General features: G+C 38.2%; 3 protein-coding genes, 1 long non-coding RNA gene and 1 pseudogene across 8 annotated transcripts in view; 2 read left to right on the top strand and 3 right to left on the bottom strand.

Moving 5' to 3' along the window:
• Window positions 504-1,926, bottom strand: LOC104741864 (uncharacterized protein OsI_027940-like). 5 transcript variants are annotated; one of them, XM_010462786.2, is made up of 7 exons: window positions 1,835-1,926; window positions 1,520-1,706; window positions 1,271-1,424; window positions 1,151-1,191; window positions 1,011-1,050; window positions 787-890; window positions 504-690 (listed from the first exon to the last, which is right to left on the bottom strand). In XM_010462786.2, exons 1-7 carry the CDS (start codon window positions 1,837-1,839, stop codon window positions 682-684), a joined length of 540 nt encoding a protein of 179 aa, XP_010461088.1. In that variant the 5' UTR covers window positions 1,840-1,926; the 3' UTR covers window positions 504-681. The 5 variants fall into 5 exon arrangements, with proteins under 5 accessions (XP_010461088.1, XP_010461086.1, XP_010461085.1 ...); XM_010462784.2 differs by having other exon boundaries at window positions 504-676; XM_010462783.2 differs by having other exon boundaries at window positions 504-890.
• Window positions 2,182-4,415, top strand: LOC104741862 (NAC domain-containing protein 13). The gene is made up of 3 exons (XM_010462781.2): window positions 2,182-2,461; window positions 2,671-3,648; window positions 3,818-4,415. The coding sequence occupies exons 1-3, from the start codon at window positions 2,293-2,295 to the stop codon at window positions 4,228-4,230; spliced, it is 1,560 nt and encodes a 519-aa protein (XP_010461083.1). The 5' UTR covers window positions 2,182-2,292; the 3' UTR covers window positions 4,231-4,415.
• On the bottom strand, window positions 4,514-7,160 carry LOC104741863. Its single transcript, XR_002035088.1, has 4 exons — window positions 6,849-7,160; window positions 6,635-6,692; window positions 5,237-5,481; window positions 4,514-5,131 (listed from the first exon to the last, which is right to left on the bottom strand). It is a non-coding gene; the product is annotated as an uncharacterized LOC104741863 (long non-coding RNA).
• On the top strand, window positions 8,009-9,546 carry LOC104741861 (annotated as a pseudogene).
• Window positions 13,196-15,933, bottom strand: part of LOC104741860 (granule-bound starch synthase 1, chloroplastic/amyloplastic) — a 4,319-nt gene continuing 1,581 nt past the window's right edge. The window contains exons 2-12 of the mRNA XM_010462780.2: window positions 15,819-15,899; window positions 15,598-15,696; window positions 15,409-15,498; window positions 15,221-15,284; window positions 15,037-15,137; window positions 14,767-14,876; window positions 14,429-14,672; window positions 14,149-14,325; window positions 13,774-14,052; window positions 13,560-13,688; window positions 13,196-13,483 (exon numbers count right to left, since the gene is read on the bottom strand). Coding sequence (XP_010461082.1) covers window positions 13,367-13,483; window positions 13,560-13,688; window positions 13,774-14,052; window positions 14,149-14,325; window positions 14,429-14,672; window positions 14,767-14,876; window positions 15,037-15,137; window positions 15,221-15,284; window positions 15,409-15,498; window positions 15,598-15,696; window positions 15,819-15,899 — 1,491 coding nt within the window. The 3' untranslated portion in view covers window positions 13,196-13,366. The remainder of the gene's footprint in view (window positions 13,484-13,559; window positions 13,689-13,773; window positions 14,053-14,148; window positions 14,326-14,428; window positions 14,673-14,766; window positions 14,877-15,036; window positions 15,138-15,220; window positions 15,285-15,408; window positions 15,499-15,597; window positions 15,697-15,818; window positions 15,900-15,933) is intronic.

Raw genomic sequence — 15,933 nt, 5'->3', positions numbered from 1 at the left:
TGTTTTATTTTATAAAAGTTTAAAACACCCAAAATGTTGGCCCAATAGAAATGGCCTAACGATAATTTTTTTTTTCTTTTTTGTGGCATTAAACAAACCCAACAACAACAACAAAAATGCCTTAAAAACACAATGTGTTTTAGTTTTACGAAAACTGATTAAAGTAAGTATGAAGATAGAAATGAGATGAAAGACACGTCTTTAAGCTTTTCTGCTGACCTTTGCCGCATGAAACTCTAATTCCAATGAATTAAACCGTCGCAAAAAATTGATAAATAGCTCATGGAAATCTTAAAAAATTGTTTAAAATGACATTTTTATTTTAAAAAACGATTCCATTGATAAAAATTTATCATGTCAATGAACAAAAATTGAAATAGAATCTCAGCGGTTAACTTATAATTTCATTTGATTCATTTGTTTCTTCTTTCACCATAAGGCAGTTTTGTTTACAGGATCAGTTTACAAGATTAAATTTTAACAATAATAATAAACAATTTTAATATAGAAGATTATTCAAATATAAAACCATATCAGTACACAACATGACTATATACTTTTGTAGCGTTAATGTTTATACTCTCGACTTGCAATCACATTTTATGTTAAGACTAGTTTATGACAAATATATATAGAAACTACAAATCTCCAATCTCCCACATCATCCTTCACACCACTACATCAAAATATCTGAAAGTCACATATACCATATAAAGTTCAAAGAGAAAGGTGCAAGATCAGTAGGACAATCTTAACATAAGATGATCAAACTTAATTCTTCTTCACCTCTGATGCAGCTTCTTTATCTTTCTCTGCATTTTCTTCTTCTTCAATCTTCTCCGCTACCTTTGACTCTGCCGTAGTCTCTTCCTCCATATCACTATCACCTTCTGTAAGAAAACATCTCATCACTAAACCAAACCTAATCCTCAAATGTACTTGATACAAAAACTTCTTCAATTTCTCAAAACAGCACTAATCTAAGATCCTATACATGTCCAAATCCTTACCTTCATCTCCAATGCCATCAGTGTCTCCCATGTTGAGACTCTAAAAAAACAAAAAAAATAAGCAACAACAATACATTAGTTTCCTTATTGATACGTCGAAGAAATATGGTTAATCTTTCACGCAAAATTATTGGCCTTACATTGAAATCAAAATCTCCAAAGTCCATATCATCAGCTCCTCCTGGCAAATAATTAAAGAGTCAGCTAAGTTAAGATAAGTATAATTAAGCTCTTTCAGGGTTAAGTAATCATTCTTATACCTTTATCTTCATCTTCATCAACCCATTTATCCCAATCAACTTTCAAGTACACTGGAGTTTTCCCTTCTTGCTTAATCAATCTGTTCCACCATTTGCTCTCAGCTTTCTTCACCATGTAACATATACACCTCGAGCTTACACTCGCCTTGCTCTCCTACCAATCATCCCAACCAAAATCACAATCTCCAAAAGATCCAAAACTGAATACAAGAACACATACAAACAAACAAATTCGATCTTTGTACTTACATTCACATCAACACTTTCAAACAGATCAATGTCCACCTCGTACGGTGTCTTGCTAGGTCCACTCGTAGCAGAGAAAAAGAACTTGCCGTGAGGCTCAAGCTTCACCTTAACATCTTCAGCATCCGGCAATTCCACGGTTATGTAAACCTTATCAGATCTTTGCGCCCACTTCACCGTTGGATGTCTACTGAAAATTTCGAAAGCATATCAAAACCAAGAAAAAAACTCACCAACCTCATTTAGAAATCAAAACGACTTCATGATCAAATAATACAGTTTCATAGCAACAAAACAACACTTAATCACAAAAAATACCTCATTTGTCAACAGAGAAACAGAGTAACAAAAGATACAAATTTTTTCTGGAGAATACAAATGTGTTGTATGAAAAAAATATATACAGACCAAAGCTCTCTCTAGACACTTCTGATGTGTTCTAGTCAATTGCAGAAGCAAAATGCAAATTTTATTGGGCATTTACAGAAGGAAAAGAAAGGCCCAGTTTTGATAGGCCCATATTGGTATTAAAAGCGCGTGAATCTCACGCTTTCTGCGATCAGACACTTATCCGACGTGTCGTCTCACAAATCCAAACCTTCCTCTCCACGCAAAAATGCCCCAATTAAATTAAATGAAAAACTTAACAAAAAAAAAACGACTCTTCTTCTTTCTTCTTCTTTCATTTGGTACAAAAAAATCTGAACTTTTTAGGGTTTTTTCTTTTTTTGTTTTTTTATAAATTCTCTGTAATAGGAAGAGGGAGAGACGAAGTGATGGATTTGACGGCTGAGAACGGAGGTTTAGCTCCAGGTTTTAGGTTTCATCCGACTGATGAGGAGCTTGTTGTGTATTATCTCAAGAGAAAGATCCGCCGGAAAAAACTCAGAGTCGAAGCAATCGGAGAGACTGATGTCTACAAGTTTGATCCTGAGGAATTGCCTGGTACCCTTTTCATTTTCAGTCTTATCCTTCCTTCAATTCTTTCAAATTCACTTGCTTTTTCATGAAAATTAAAAAACTGGGTTGGTTTGCTCTGTCTTCGATGAGTTCGTAGTTCAAGAATCTTATATATATATATGGTCGATGGCTTGAAAGGTTTGATTTTTTAGAAGCTTCTGACTCGAAAAAATGGAATCTTTTTTGTTTTGTAGAGAGAGCGTTATATAAGACTAGGGATCGTCAATGGTTCTTTTTCAGTTTGAGGGATAGGAAACATGGGAGTAGGTCAAGTAGAGCTACTGAACGTGGCTATTGGAAAGCAACAGGGAAAGATAGGGTCATCAAGTGTGATTCTCGACCGGTTGGAGAGAAGAAGACGCTTGTTTTCCATAGAGGCAGGGCACCTAATGGTGAGAGGACTAATTGGGTCATGCACGAGTACACATTGCACGAAGAGGAACTCAAGAGGTGCGGTGGCGGAGATGTTAAGGATGCTTATGTTCTTTACAAGATTTATAAGAAAAGTGGGTCTGGTCCTAAGAATGGTGAGCAATATGGAGCTCCTTTTATTGAAGAAGAATGGGTTGAAGAGGGTGATGATGTTGATGAGCCTGTAGATGTTCCTGGAAATCAGCTTATTGTTTCAGCTGGTGTTGATAATAATAACTTATGGGCCAAGGGGATTAGCCAATCTGAGTTGGATGATAATGATATTGAAGAGCTGATGAGACAGGTTAGCGATCAGCCTGGTCCAACCATGCAGCTGAATGGGGTTTCCGGACTGGACTCTCATGTGAATTTCGAAGAAGATATGTATTTGGAAATCGATGATCTTTTGCTACCTGAACCTGAACCAACTTCTCTGGAAGCCACGAAGAAGAACTCCGGTGTCCTGAATGATAATGATTTCGTTGATGCTGATTCATATTTCCGTGATTTGGGTGCGACAAATCTTCAGTCAGGTCCTGTCAGTGGTCATTTCGGAAACGGGGTTGAACAATGTAATACTTCTCTGGTGACTGACCAGACTAATACTTACCAGTTCCAGCAGCAAACAAGGAAGAAACAAGCTAGCAACTGGCCACTCCATAACAGCTATACCAGACAGATAAACAATGGATCATCCTTGATGCAGGAGCTAAACAATGACAGACTCACCGCTGTCCGGTTTATTGAGGCGCCTGGTACAGGTAACAGATTCCTAAATACCTCTGTTTCGCTTGCATACTAAAATCTTATCTTATTGTGGGCAAAGCCACTGGATGGGGGTATATATAAAGCAGCTTAAAGAGCTCTTCTGACGATCGCAAGTATATTATATATGTAGGCCAATTTTTCCTAATCATATTCCCTCGACAGGTGTTCCATCTGAATTCATAAACCCTCTTCCTTCTAGTACAAGTATAACTAAGGAAGATGAAGCAACAAAAGGCGAGTCAAGTCAGTTTGCTTCTAGTCTATGGACTTTCCTGGAATCGGTTCCTGCAAAGCCAGCATATGCTTCAGAGAATGCATTTGTTAAAGTGAACCTTGTCAGAATGTCAAGCAGTGGTGGTCTTTTCAGGTTTGCTTCTAAAAGCACAGGTAAAAATAATAATGTTGTTGTCACAGCTAGTGATTCAGCTGTGAAGAGGAAGAAGTCTGGAGGAAACAATGACAAGAAGAATAAGAACAAGGGGTTCTTCTGCTTATCAATCATTGGGGCACTATGTGCTTTATTTTGGGTGATCATAGGAACAATGGGAGTTTCAGGGAGGTCTTTGTTGTGGTGAGAACCCAAAATTCCAAGAGGTTTGAAGGTCAAGGGAAAGAAAGGCTCGGTTATTTGTGTGAGAGTGAGACATTACCGAGTCAAGTCATTGTAATTATTCTCTTAAGACTGTTAGATTCATCATAAGCCTGCTGTTTTAGTATCAGTTTTTATCTCGTATTGTTAAAAAGTAACTTTAATGGTTAATTTTTCTGGTTTTAATCCAAACAAGACTTGTTACTAGAATCATGAAATTGAATCTTTGCCATTTGATTAAGATCTCTAGAAATTTAATTTGCTTTTCTAGTAGTGTTTGGGGATTAAAGGAGATTCAATTCAGCACCACCAACTCATCAGAAACCAATTCTTCCATAATTCTTTTTGGTGGAACATATTGGCATTTGTATAACGAAAAGCCTAGATCTATCACCTTGGTGGTTATTATTGTTGTGTCTCCTCATCATCTTCTTCAAGCCGTCTCTAGAATCTTCAAAGCCTTCTGGTAGATCTCATTGCTTACGTGGTGTTGCAGAATATTGTCTTGCCCTTCCGCATTTTCAATCAGTTCACGTCTCCTGCAGCCGCTCCGGCCTTTCAAAATGTTTTCCAAACCATCCAGACACTTTACGATGGTTCTTATATCTGGACAGAGTATCACATAAAGGTTTTATGCAGCTCTGCTCCACCATGTATCTGTATTACACCAATGGGTATCAATTGTGACTTGACCATCTATATAATTAAGCATGTTAAGAAGTGGAAAAAGAAAAGAAAAAAGACAGACACGTACTTGATGTGATCATGAGAAGCACGTAAGGTCGCATTAGAGGAAATCGCCCATGCAGCTTCTTTCTTCATGTCATAATTTCAGCACTTTGAGCCAGATTGACCAAGGTTGGAATCAAATTTGCATTAATGACTGACTGATATATATATATATATATATATCACCAGGAGAAAAAGTTAGTGATAACAAAAACAAGACAAAACGAAAGGGTAATCCAATTTAGTTTTGTGTTGTTGTGCACCTGAACTTGTTCTTCAGTGCCTGCAGTGGTCTTTGATTTCCGTCCAGCAAGCGACCCTTCTTCACCGTGTTGTTCTCATAGTTGCAAGTAAGCACGTTGGAAAGAATGGGTAAAAGCACCACAATTGACACAACAAACTGAAGAATCAGAGCCTAAGGGAGATGTGCCACAAAGCATTCTGTTGTTTGGTTACAACATTAACATATTTGGGTCTGCTGAGTATCTCCAGAAACTGTAGAGGGTGTCTGCAAAAGAAAAATTATTGTTAACCTTCATTAACCAAACATGTCACAAATAGAAAAAAGTAGAGACACGAACTGTGACTTTAATTTCCTCACTAGAAGTCAAATAGAATATGCATAATCTTGGAATCAAAGCAAACAAGTGCGAAGAAAGAAACACAAATTATAGAGATACTTATATTTTGAACAAACTCACAAAAGACACAAAGGGATATTTTTGCACATGTTTTATTAGGGTTAAAACTCAACTGTAATTAATTTGGTTCCTAACCCCTAATGAATTTTCAGCTCAAGAATTTGTATCCACTAATTTTTGGAATTTTAGTCAAAAATGCCAGTTTGATGTTTTCCTTTTCTAGAGTGCCATTTTCTACATTCATCCCATCAATTAAAAAGACAAGATTATCCTTTCATTAAAGGAGAGTGAAACAAAAAAAACTGATGAACAATGATGGACTGTTTCATGCGATTACAATAATGGTGGAAGTCTTTCTATTTCATGGATTGTGTTAGAGTGAACTAAAGAGTAATTCTATTAATTGGCTTGTGTTTAAGAGTAATTAAATCTACATAGATCTGATAATAGATAAAAGTGAAAATATGTTACGAATGTTGTAATAAAGATAAGTCATTTACATTGGTCCATCAGATATCAACATGTCTATTTATGCAAATAGTCCATCACTAACAAATGACAAATGGTCCATCGCTACCAAAATTAATGATTAATTTGAAGAAGAAACAAATAATCATAACACATCTGGTCCATAAGCACATACTAGGTTGGAGAGTCTTCAATTTGTTCCTCCTATAGTGTCTTACTTATGGCTACCTTTGGGGCTTCAAAGCTATGATAATAAACAAAATAAAATAGACAAAATTGAAAAACACTCATTTATATTGGTCCTTATGACAGCAAGATGTCTATTTTTAACAAATGATCTCTCGCTAACAGATAGTCCATCGACGAAATGTTCCATAGCTAATAATGGTCTATCGGTTAGCAACTGGTCCATAAGCCTAAAAAGCTATCATATAAACATGTCTACTTCTAACTGGTTGTCATCACTACCAAATGGTCCATCGTTCACAAGATTCATGACTAATTTGAAGATGAAACATATAATCAGAACTCATTTGGTCCATGAACACATACCCGGTTGGAGAGACTTCAATCTTGTCTTACTTGTGGCTACCTCGTGGGTTTTGCATCTCTGATAATAGACAAAATGTAGTAGACAAAATTAAACATACGTCATTAACATGTCTACTCCTAATAGATGGTCCATCACAACCAAATGGTCCATCGGCTACCCAATGGTCCATCAATACCATAAAACCTAGATCTTAGAAAATTTAAAAAAACATACACAAGCTCCGGTGGAAGGTCTCCAGAACTAGACCGCCGTGTTGGTCGCCTACGGAGGGGTAAGGCAGGTCAGACAGGGTACATGGTGGACAACTGAACTTCGTTATTAGATCGGTTAGATCGGTTGTCCATTATATGCTGCCGTAAGGAGTGGGACGGAAAGAGGGCCGATTGTGGAAGTGAGAGATATTGAGGATGAAGTGATGTTAGCAAGAAAGAGATAGAGATTGCAGAAAGTGAAAAGTCGATGGTTACATAGGAAGAAAGAGATGGTTTCTCTCTTTTTTGAGATAAAGCGGAGAAGAAAAAAAATCAATGGGAAAGAAAAGCTTCTTTAATTGGTCTGACAACTTTAGGTTAATTCCCAAATATCTCGAGAAAAGAAAACGATTTCTTGTGTTTTAATTACATGAGGGTATTCTAGTATTTTATGTAGCAGGATATGGCAGGTGGGACAATGAGTTTCACAAACTGGCATTGACGAAAAAGTATATCACTTGGCACAATTCATATTTTTCTCTTAATTTTTCATGATATTATGTAATTAAGATTCACTTCAATACCATAATACACAATTGCTATTAGACAATTGATTCATGAAGTGCTCCACTCAATAAGGTTTTCTCGGTATGGGGTTGGTCCAACCCGGTTGGATCAAAAATGGAATCCGAGAATGGCAACTTCTTCTTTTTCTTTTTTGACAAAACCGAGAATGGCAACTTCTATTCCTCAGATATATAGTAACCGAGCTACCATTTTGTTTTGAGAACAAGTTCAGCATGTCTCACGTGATCAATTGGTTAATGTTATCATGAAGTTGTAGCTACGAATTCAACTTACCTGGCCAAAATAATGCTTCATCTTGAAGAACATGTTATAGATAATAATCATATACAGTCTCGAAATATGATTTTTTATTTGTTACTATCTAGACTAGACTCACGTGGATCTCAGATCTCTTACATTGTCAAGATCTAGAAAAGTGATTTTCAAGCCTTTCTTGTGAATGATAATTTCCACCACGATTATTGCCACTACTTACGTCAACTTGTTTTCTTAAGGTTATATTTTATTAAAAAAAAAAACGCGTTTGATAAGAAATAGAAAATGAAATGAGAACTTCAAAATTTTGATTCTTGCACATTTCGATCGAGCCGACACTCTCTCTTTCTATTAATAGCTTACCAATTGCTTTCACTCAATCAACACAAGACAACAACATGAACTCTTGTTCCTTCACTCTCTTCACCTTTGCCGCGGTTATCTTTCTCCAGTGTTTAAGTTCCATAGAAGCTGCAAGGTGTCATCCTGATGATGAGGCGGGTCTTTTAGCTTTCAAAGCAGGTATAACTCAAGATCCTTCGGGCATTCTCAGCTCCTGGAAGAAAGGTACTTTTTGCTGCGCCTGGCAAGGTATCGCATGCGGCCAGAGTGAGCGCGTCGTCACACTCGATATCGCTGGAGAGGCCGTTTATGACAAGAAATACCTCCCTAGTACTATCTCGTTGTCCCTTGCTAAAGTGCAGCACCTCGAATCGATTTACATCTTTCAACGTAAGCTCACTGGTTCTTTTCCTCAGTTCGTCTTCAAATTACCAAATCTACGTGTAGTGTATTTGATATATACCGGTCTCTCTGGTCCCCTCCCTGCCAACATCGGTGCCCTAAGCCAGTTGGTAGCGTTGAATCTTGAGGGAAACCACTTCACCGGTCCTATCCCCGGTTCGATAACCAAAATGACTCACTTAACTGTGCTAAAGCTTGGTGGCAACCGCCTCTCTGGAACCATACCAAATATTTTCAAATCCATGACGAGCCTCGAAACTCTTGATCTCTCCCGCAACAGATTGTCCGAAAAACTTCCTTCGTACCTTGCAACGACTCTGAAAGACCTCATACTAAGCCAGAACAATCTATCAGGGATGATCCCTAACGATTTATCGAAGTTGAAGGCACTCTGATCTCTCCAAAAATCGATTCTCTGGGGTCGTGCCGATGAGTTTTGCCAAGCTGACGGAACTTACCAGTCTCCATCTCTCCCACAATCTTTTAACCGATCCGTTCCCTGCCTTAAATAACACTATAGGTGGCATCGCATCTCTCGATCTATCATACAACAGATTTCACCTAAAAACAATTCCTGAATGGGTGACCTCGTCGACGTTCAAGAGCGCGCTGAAGCTGGCAAAATGTGGGATCAAGATGAGCTTTGACGACTTGAAGCTGGTGGAACTCAACAGCTATGGATACATTGACCTATCGGACAACGATATCTCAGGAAGCCTCGCATCGTTCTTGAACCAGAGGGATGACCTTTTACTAGAGTTCCAGGCATGGGGAATAAACTCCGATTTGACATGGGGAAGTTGAAGTTTAATAAGGCGCTGAAAGTCTTGGATCTGTCAAGAAACTTAATATTTGGGGATGTGCCCAAGACGGTGATTGGACTAAAGAAACTAAACTTGAGTCAGAACCATCTTTGCGGAAAGCTTCCTGCGACAAAGTTGCCCGCAAGCGCGTTTGTTGGCAACGACTGTCTTTGCGGCTCTCCACTTCCTCCTTGTAAAGCTGGGACAGTAGACTAGTACTACTACAATTTTGTATTCTGATTTTTGTATTTAATAAAACTATCACTAAAACTAAAGTATGTTTAAGATACGAAAGCTCAATATTTTGTAAATGCGGATGAGGTGCAAATAATAAAGTGCAGAAAGTAAGTAATACAAGAGCTCTGCATCAGCATTTAACAACATTCATAGTCTTCTTCTTATGCTTTTGTAGAGTGGCACAATCAGACCGTACATGACCGTATCCTTTGCATTCAAAACATTGAACATTCTTTGATGAAGTATTCATCTCTTCACCCATTCTACTTTTTTTCTCTTCGCCCTTACGCTTCAGAAATTTAGCAAATTGTCTTGATAACATAGCCATTGAATCTTCACAGATGATACTTTAAGAGCTACTCCAATGTCAACTTCCTTCTTTATTGCTTCCTTAACTTGACCATCTTTCTTCTTTACTCCTTCAGTTTCATATGCTTTGCTTAATTCAAAAGCTTTAAGAATTCCAACAAACTCATCAAAAGCCATCTCATCTAAATTATGAGCTTCTTCAACTGCAGAAATTTTTGACTCAAATTTTGCAGGAAACGATCGCTTCAGCTTCTTCACAAGCTTTTTGTAATGAAGATGTGTTTGGTGATGGTGTTTAAGAGTTTAAACTGATGAGTTCACAATCATATTCAAAAAGGGGGAGAATGAAGATGTATTGGTTTGTCTGAACTAGTGTGTCTGTATGATTCAAGAAGTGATACAGGATTGTTGGTGTTTTATGTGTCTGAGAAGTTTCTAGAAGGTTTGAGAAGGCAATATTGAAGGACGGTTTGAGGATGAATTGAAGAGGAAAATTACTATTTCTTTGGTTAATTAAATTGAAGTTTTACAAGGAAAAGGAAAATAACAAAAAAGAAAAAGGCATTTCTTATGAAATTTGGAAATCTTCTCCTATGGTGATTAGGAAGTCTTGATGGGTATATAAGGAGGTGTTGGGCACTTCCTAGAGAGGTAAGAGAGCTGAGGCATAAAGGTTAGAATCCTAGAGAGCTTTCTGTTTGTGTGCGGCTTAGTTCGTGGTTTGGAGCTTGGGTTGTTCAAGCTTCTTGGTTTGTCGGTGTGACGTGTGTGTGAAGATTGCTCAAGAGAGTTGAAGATCTGAAGTCTAGGCTCAGGGGGAGTTTAGTCCAAGGTTAGGTTATCTTGGTTTGAATCTAGGCTCGGTGTGAGTTTTGTTACCACATAGACTAAATCTCTATCGAGAACCCGCTCTGATACCACTTGTAAATGCGGATGAGGTGCAAATAATAAAGTTCAGAAAGTAAATAACACAAGAGCTTTGTTAACGAGGTTCGGTTTTTCCTACTCCTCGGGACCACGTCCAGATTTCGATTCCACTAGAACAAGAAAGCAAATACAACCTATTCGCAAACGCGTAAATCAAGCACAACCCTCTTAATTCACCGCTCCATTCTATAACATGAAATCTTAAGGATAAATCTCTACCCTTAACTAAACTCACACTGAGCCTAGATTCAAACCAAAATAACCTAACCTTGGGCTAAACTCCCCCTGAGCCTAGACTTCAGATCTTCAACTCTCTTGAGCAACCTTCACACACACGTCACACCGATGAACAAAGAAGTTTGAACAACCCAAGCACCAAACCGCGAAACTAAGCCGCACACAAACATAAAGCTCTCTAGGATTCTAACCTTTATGCCTCAGCTCTCTTACCTCTCTAGGAAGTGCCCAACACCTCCTTATATACCCATCAAGACTTCCTAATCACCATAGGAGAAGATTTCCAAATTTCATAAGAAAATGTCTTTTTCCTTTTTGCTATTTTCCTTTTCCTTGTAAAATTTCAATTTAATTAACCAAAGAAATAGTAATTTTCCTCTTCAATTCATCCTCAAACCGTTCTTCAATATTGCCTTTTCAATCCTTCTAGAAACTTTTCAGGCACATAAAACACCAACAATCCTGTATAACTTCTTGAATCATACAGACACACTAGTTCAGACAAACCAATACATCTTCATATTTTACTACGAAAGTAAGTGGTTTCAATTTCAAACATTAACCTTACACATTATTATCCATACGCTTTCTTTTTTTTTTTGCCAGCAGAATACAAGATTGGCTCAAACGAGCCAATTAGAAGGAAAATTGTTCACGAAGGTAACCAGATGCGACTCCACTCTAGCTCGACACGCCAGTTTGTCCGCTCTACCATTCTGTGATCTGGGAATCTGGACTACAGAAAATGATAGGAATTCATCCTTATCTTCTTCAATAACGTCCAAATATGTCTTGAAAGCAGGTCACTCGGAAGGCGAAGACACCATCTTCACCAAATCAGAACAGTCTGTGAGAAAAACAACTTTCTCATTATCTGCACCAATCATACAGCGCATTGCCCATATGAGGGCTTCCACCTCTGCATGGAGGGGTGACAAGCTACGACGAGAATTAGATGTACCCATAGTGGGAGGTTCTCCCTCAGGAGAAATACAATGTCATCCTCTACCTATAAACTGGTCAGACGCCTTCCAAGATCCATCCACAAAACATCGGTAACTAGATCCATATCCGTTAACCGTGTCACAAGTATGAACCATAGACCTAGATGGAGGTCGAGAGCCACCCTGAGGTAAGGAGCCTAAGGGATCCTCTTGGGCTAAAGACCAAAGCTTTGATTCCTCTTCCGCTATCCGTAAAATAGCTAACGGATTGGAATCCAAGTTGCTGAACAACTTATCATTTCTGGCCTTCCAGATATACCAGAGAATCCATGGAAACACTTCTACCGAAGGAGTGTCCTGAAATCTCCAAAATAATGAATTCATGTTATCATAAAGAGAGTTTGAAGGGAAGCAACCCGAAGATGTCGGGAATTGGGACAATCCCCAAACCTGCCTAGCCGGAGGACATAAGAAAAGGGCACGATTGACTGTCTCCTCCGACCCTCCACAAATCGCACACTCCATATCACAACTAAGTCCACGTCGCCGCAGATTAGCTGTTGTCGCCATGCAACCCGTAATTGCTTGCCACAAAAAATGTCTAAATTTTGGTGGGCACCTAATCTGCCAGACAAATGCATGTAGAGGAACAATATTGGGACCGGAGACAGGGGAGTCATTGTCCGGTTTAAGGCGCAAAGCTTGATATCCAGATTTAACGGTGTATACTCCGTTTTTTTGTCAAATTCCGACCCAAGCTATCCTGTGTGGTCAGATTACCAAGGGGTAAAGCAAAAATAAAGACTACATCTTCCGGTTCGAAAAAAGCCGAAAGCGATAAATTGATTTGAATAATAAATATTGTAATTAAGAGGTTGGTAATCGGATACTAAAAATAAAGAAAGTAGGTTCTGCCGTCCCTCTATGTTCAAGATAAAAAAAATTTCAAGATCGACTAATAAAATAATTAACTAAATGTTAGAAATAAATATGAGAACGGCCTGAATTGCTTAATTACAGACATAAAAAAAGAATTAGCAAAACAAAATTCTCTGTGAAATAATTAAGAAACGAGCAATTGGTCGCTCTGCTTTGCCTGGTCAGTGATTATAGAAACTGAACTTTGGCGTTGGTCTTCTTGATAATTCCTTCGTATTTGTTCTATACTTTATCATATTCTTTTTTTTTTTTTTTTTTTTTTTTTTNGGGCATTTATTTTTAAAAATACATTTTTACCACTCATTTATAGATAAATTTTTATGCTATATTTTGGTAAACAAGATTCGATAAGTTTTGATGAATTTGCCAAAATTGGTAGTTTCTAATACCACAATGTGAAATTGGTAGGTTCACGAAAATTTTATTATCATAATAGACTCTGTAACATTTCCCATATACAGTAGTATACATTACTTGTCCTCGACCTTCCCTAATCCTAACTTCCTAACGCATTCTTCAACCACTTACGAGTTACGACACAAAGAAAAAACACATTCTCAAGGCGTCGCTACGTTCTCCTTCGCCAGAGGAGCTATCTCTTCACCCTCGATTCCGGCTTCACTCCCGGCCACATTTAGGGACAATAGTACCTTCTCCCACAACCTCGCAGGTCCCTGCATCTCATCAATATCAAGATTGATTCCAACAACAACCAAAGTTTCAAACTTTACAATGAATTGAAACACTAACCTTCCAGGAGAAGTCTTGGTCCATGCAGTTCTTAACCATCTCTTTCATTGCGGATGTTCCATACACTGCAACGGCTCTCGTCACAGCCTTTGCTGTTGCAATCACATCTTCCGGATCCACAACTTCACACTGTAAACAAAGCAAATTCGTAACTCAATTTTAGAATATTAATCTGTTGTAATGTACCTATCAGAAACACTGTTTTTTGAGTTACCTTGACGTTGAATCTTCCAATGTGGAAACCTGTGTAGCCATCTTTAACAGTGTCCACAAGGCCACCAGTAGATGCGACAATAGGGACGGTTCCATATCTCATAGCGTGCAGCTGAATGAGACCACACGGCTCAAACCTGCTGGGGACAATGATGAAGTCAGCTCCAGCAGTGATCATATGAGCCAACGGCACGTTGAATTTCGCCACTCCAACTGCCTTCCCTGGGAATTTCTCTTCCAGTTCCAGAATCTGAGCCTCCATCTTCTTCTTACCGGTTCCCTGTTGAAAAAAAAATCAGGTAAGATTCAACAAGTTTGTGATCGTAAAGTGGTTATTTATGATCACAACAAGTCCACCGCTTTATGCAGTACTCACAAGGATAACCATCTGAACGTTAAGCCCCATGAACTTGGAAATAGCTTCCACTAGGATATCAGAGCCCTTCTGTTCCTCTAACCTCCCTATGAAACCGATAACAGGGACATCCCTGTCCACAGGAAGTCCAACAGCAGCCTGAAGAGCTTCATTGATCAATGGCTTAGCATCAGTAACCTGTAAAAACAAGAAAATACATGTAATAAGATCAGTAACCATTTCCCGCCTACTTGTTCAATTCCAAATGCACTGATCTATGAGATAAAAATAAAAATCTTACAGTGGTAATATCATATTTGATATCTATGTACTTGTCAGTGGAAGGGTTCCATTCTTGAACATCCATTCCGTTAATAATCCCGGAAACTGTTTTCATTCGAAGGTATGTATGGAGTTCCACGCCTCGATCGATTCCAGAGATGAGTTCTTGAGCGTAGTATGGACTAACTGTCAAGACACGGTCCGCTTCCAGAATTGCAGCCTTCATCCAGTTAATTTTCCGTCCTTTTACCGGCTTTTCATACCTGAATATGGAACATAAGTAGTTTATATAACTGAAAACAACATATAAAACGGAATGGTGTGTTGTTCTGAGAAAGCTTTCGTAGACATCAGTACCCGTCAATGAAGTCGAACGAACTTTTAAAACTGGTGGGCAAATTGAGAAGAGAGTAGTCATCAAAGGCAAATCTTCCCTGGTAGGCTATGTTGTGAATGCAGAAGACAACCTAGACAGTAAACACCACCCGATGGCAATTTTGATATATCGTTCGTTGGTAAAAATGTATGAAAGCTAGAGTCGCAGTTCAAGGTTTGTTAAAAGCTTTCTCCTTTAAAACTGGATAGCTAAATAAATGAATGAACACTGCTAGTTCTATTTATACCTACCTTTGCATTTATGTAGACTCCATGAGATTGATACTTAGATTTGAGGTAACATGGAAGAAGAGCTGTGTGCCAGTCATTGGCAACAAAGACCACATCTTCACCTACAAACATCAGACAAATACGATTTTTGAAACTTTTCAGAAAACTGATGATTTTTATACTCAGAAAAAAATCATTTTCTCACCATATGGTCCAGAGAAATACTTGCTGCTGTTCAGGTTCAGAACCTGTGGTGCCTCAAGAGCAGCCTACCAAGAGGTAAATCATGTTATTATTGCTTAGCTACATGTTCCAATCAAATGACTCAGAACACAACACAACACAACCGTGAGAGTTCAACAACTAGAGAAGTAAAAAGAAAAAGAGTTTTACCTGACACAAGAGACTGAACCGTAGTTGGTTGTCATTGTAGTCTACTCCAGTTATAGGACCATAGATTTTGGATCCTGTTTTGCCCAAAACCTGCATTATTCCCTCATGAGCTCACCAAAAGTACAATACACCTTGTGATTGATTAGTTAACCAATATATATATATATATATATATATAAACAAACAAACCTTAGCAAGAAAGATTGGATGATCAACAAAGACACGATCAACTCCACGTTTGTAGCAATGAAAGAAACGGACATCCTCAACTTTATCCCCAATTTGGATCTGCATCAGAATAACATTACAAAGAGATATGGCCTCCTTAATTAATGCATCATTTGTAAGAACTGAAGCATAATCCTATATATTAAAATACACATACAGAGCAAAAGAGGAGAGAATACTACCTGAGCCACAACACAAGTGTCCCAAGCATCTTTATATTGGTCATACCGAGGGCAAATCGTCATCACACGGTGGCCTCTAGCCTAACAAAAAAAAAAAAAAAAAAAAAACACATTA

The sequence above is a fragment of the Camelina sativa genome, chromosome 14 (assembly GCF_000633955.1).
Source record: "Camelina sativa cultivar DH55 chromosome 14, Cs, whole genome shotgun sequence".
NCBI lineage: Eukaryota > Viridiplantae > Streptophyta > Magnoliopsida > Brassicales > Brassicaceae > Camelina > Camelina sativa.
This window is presented reverse-complemented; position numbering and strand designations above follow the sequence as displayed.

Excerpts from the sequence above, each read along its gene's own strand:
- LOC104741864 (XM_010462783.2), bottom strand. Across the intron at positions 1,192-1,270 it reads TGATGAAGATGAAGATAAAG|GAGGAGCTGATGATATGGAC; the intron begins GTATAAGAATGA and ends ATTATTTGCCAG. Across the intron at positions 891-1,010 it reads TGATGGCATTGGAGATGAAG|AAGGTGATAGTGATATGGAG; the intron begins GTAAGGATTTGG and ends GTTTTCTTACAG.
- LOC104741862 (XM_010462781.2), top strand. The coding sequence starts at position 2,293 with ATGGATTTGACGGCTGAGAACGGAGGTTTAGCTCCAGGTTTTAGGTTT. Across the intron at positions 2,462-2,670 it reads TGATCCTGAGGAATTGCCTG|AGAGAGCGTTATATAAGACT; the intron begins GTACCCTTTTCA and ends TTTGTTTTGTAG. Across the intron at positions 3,649-3,817 it reads TATTGAGGCGCCTGGTACAG|GTGTTCCATCTGAATTCATA; the intron begins GTAACAGATTCC and ends TTCCCTCGACAG.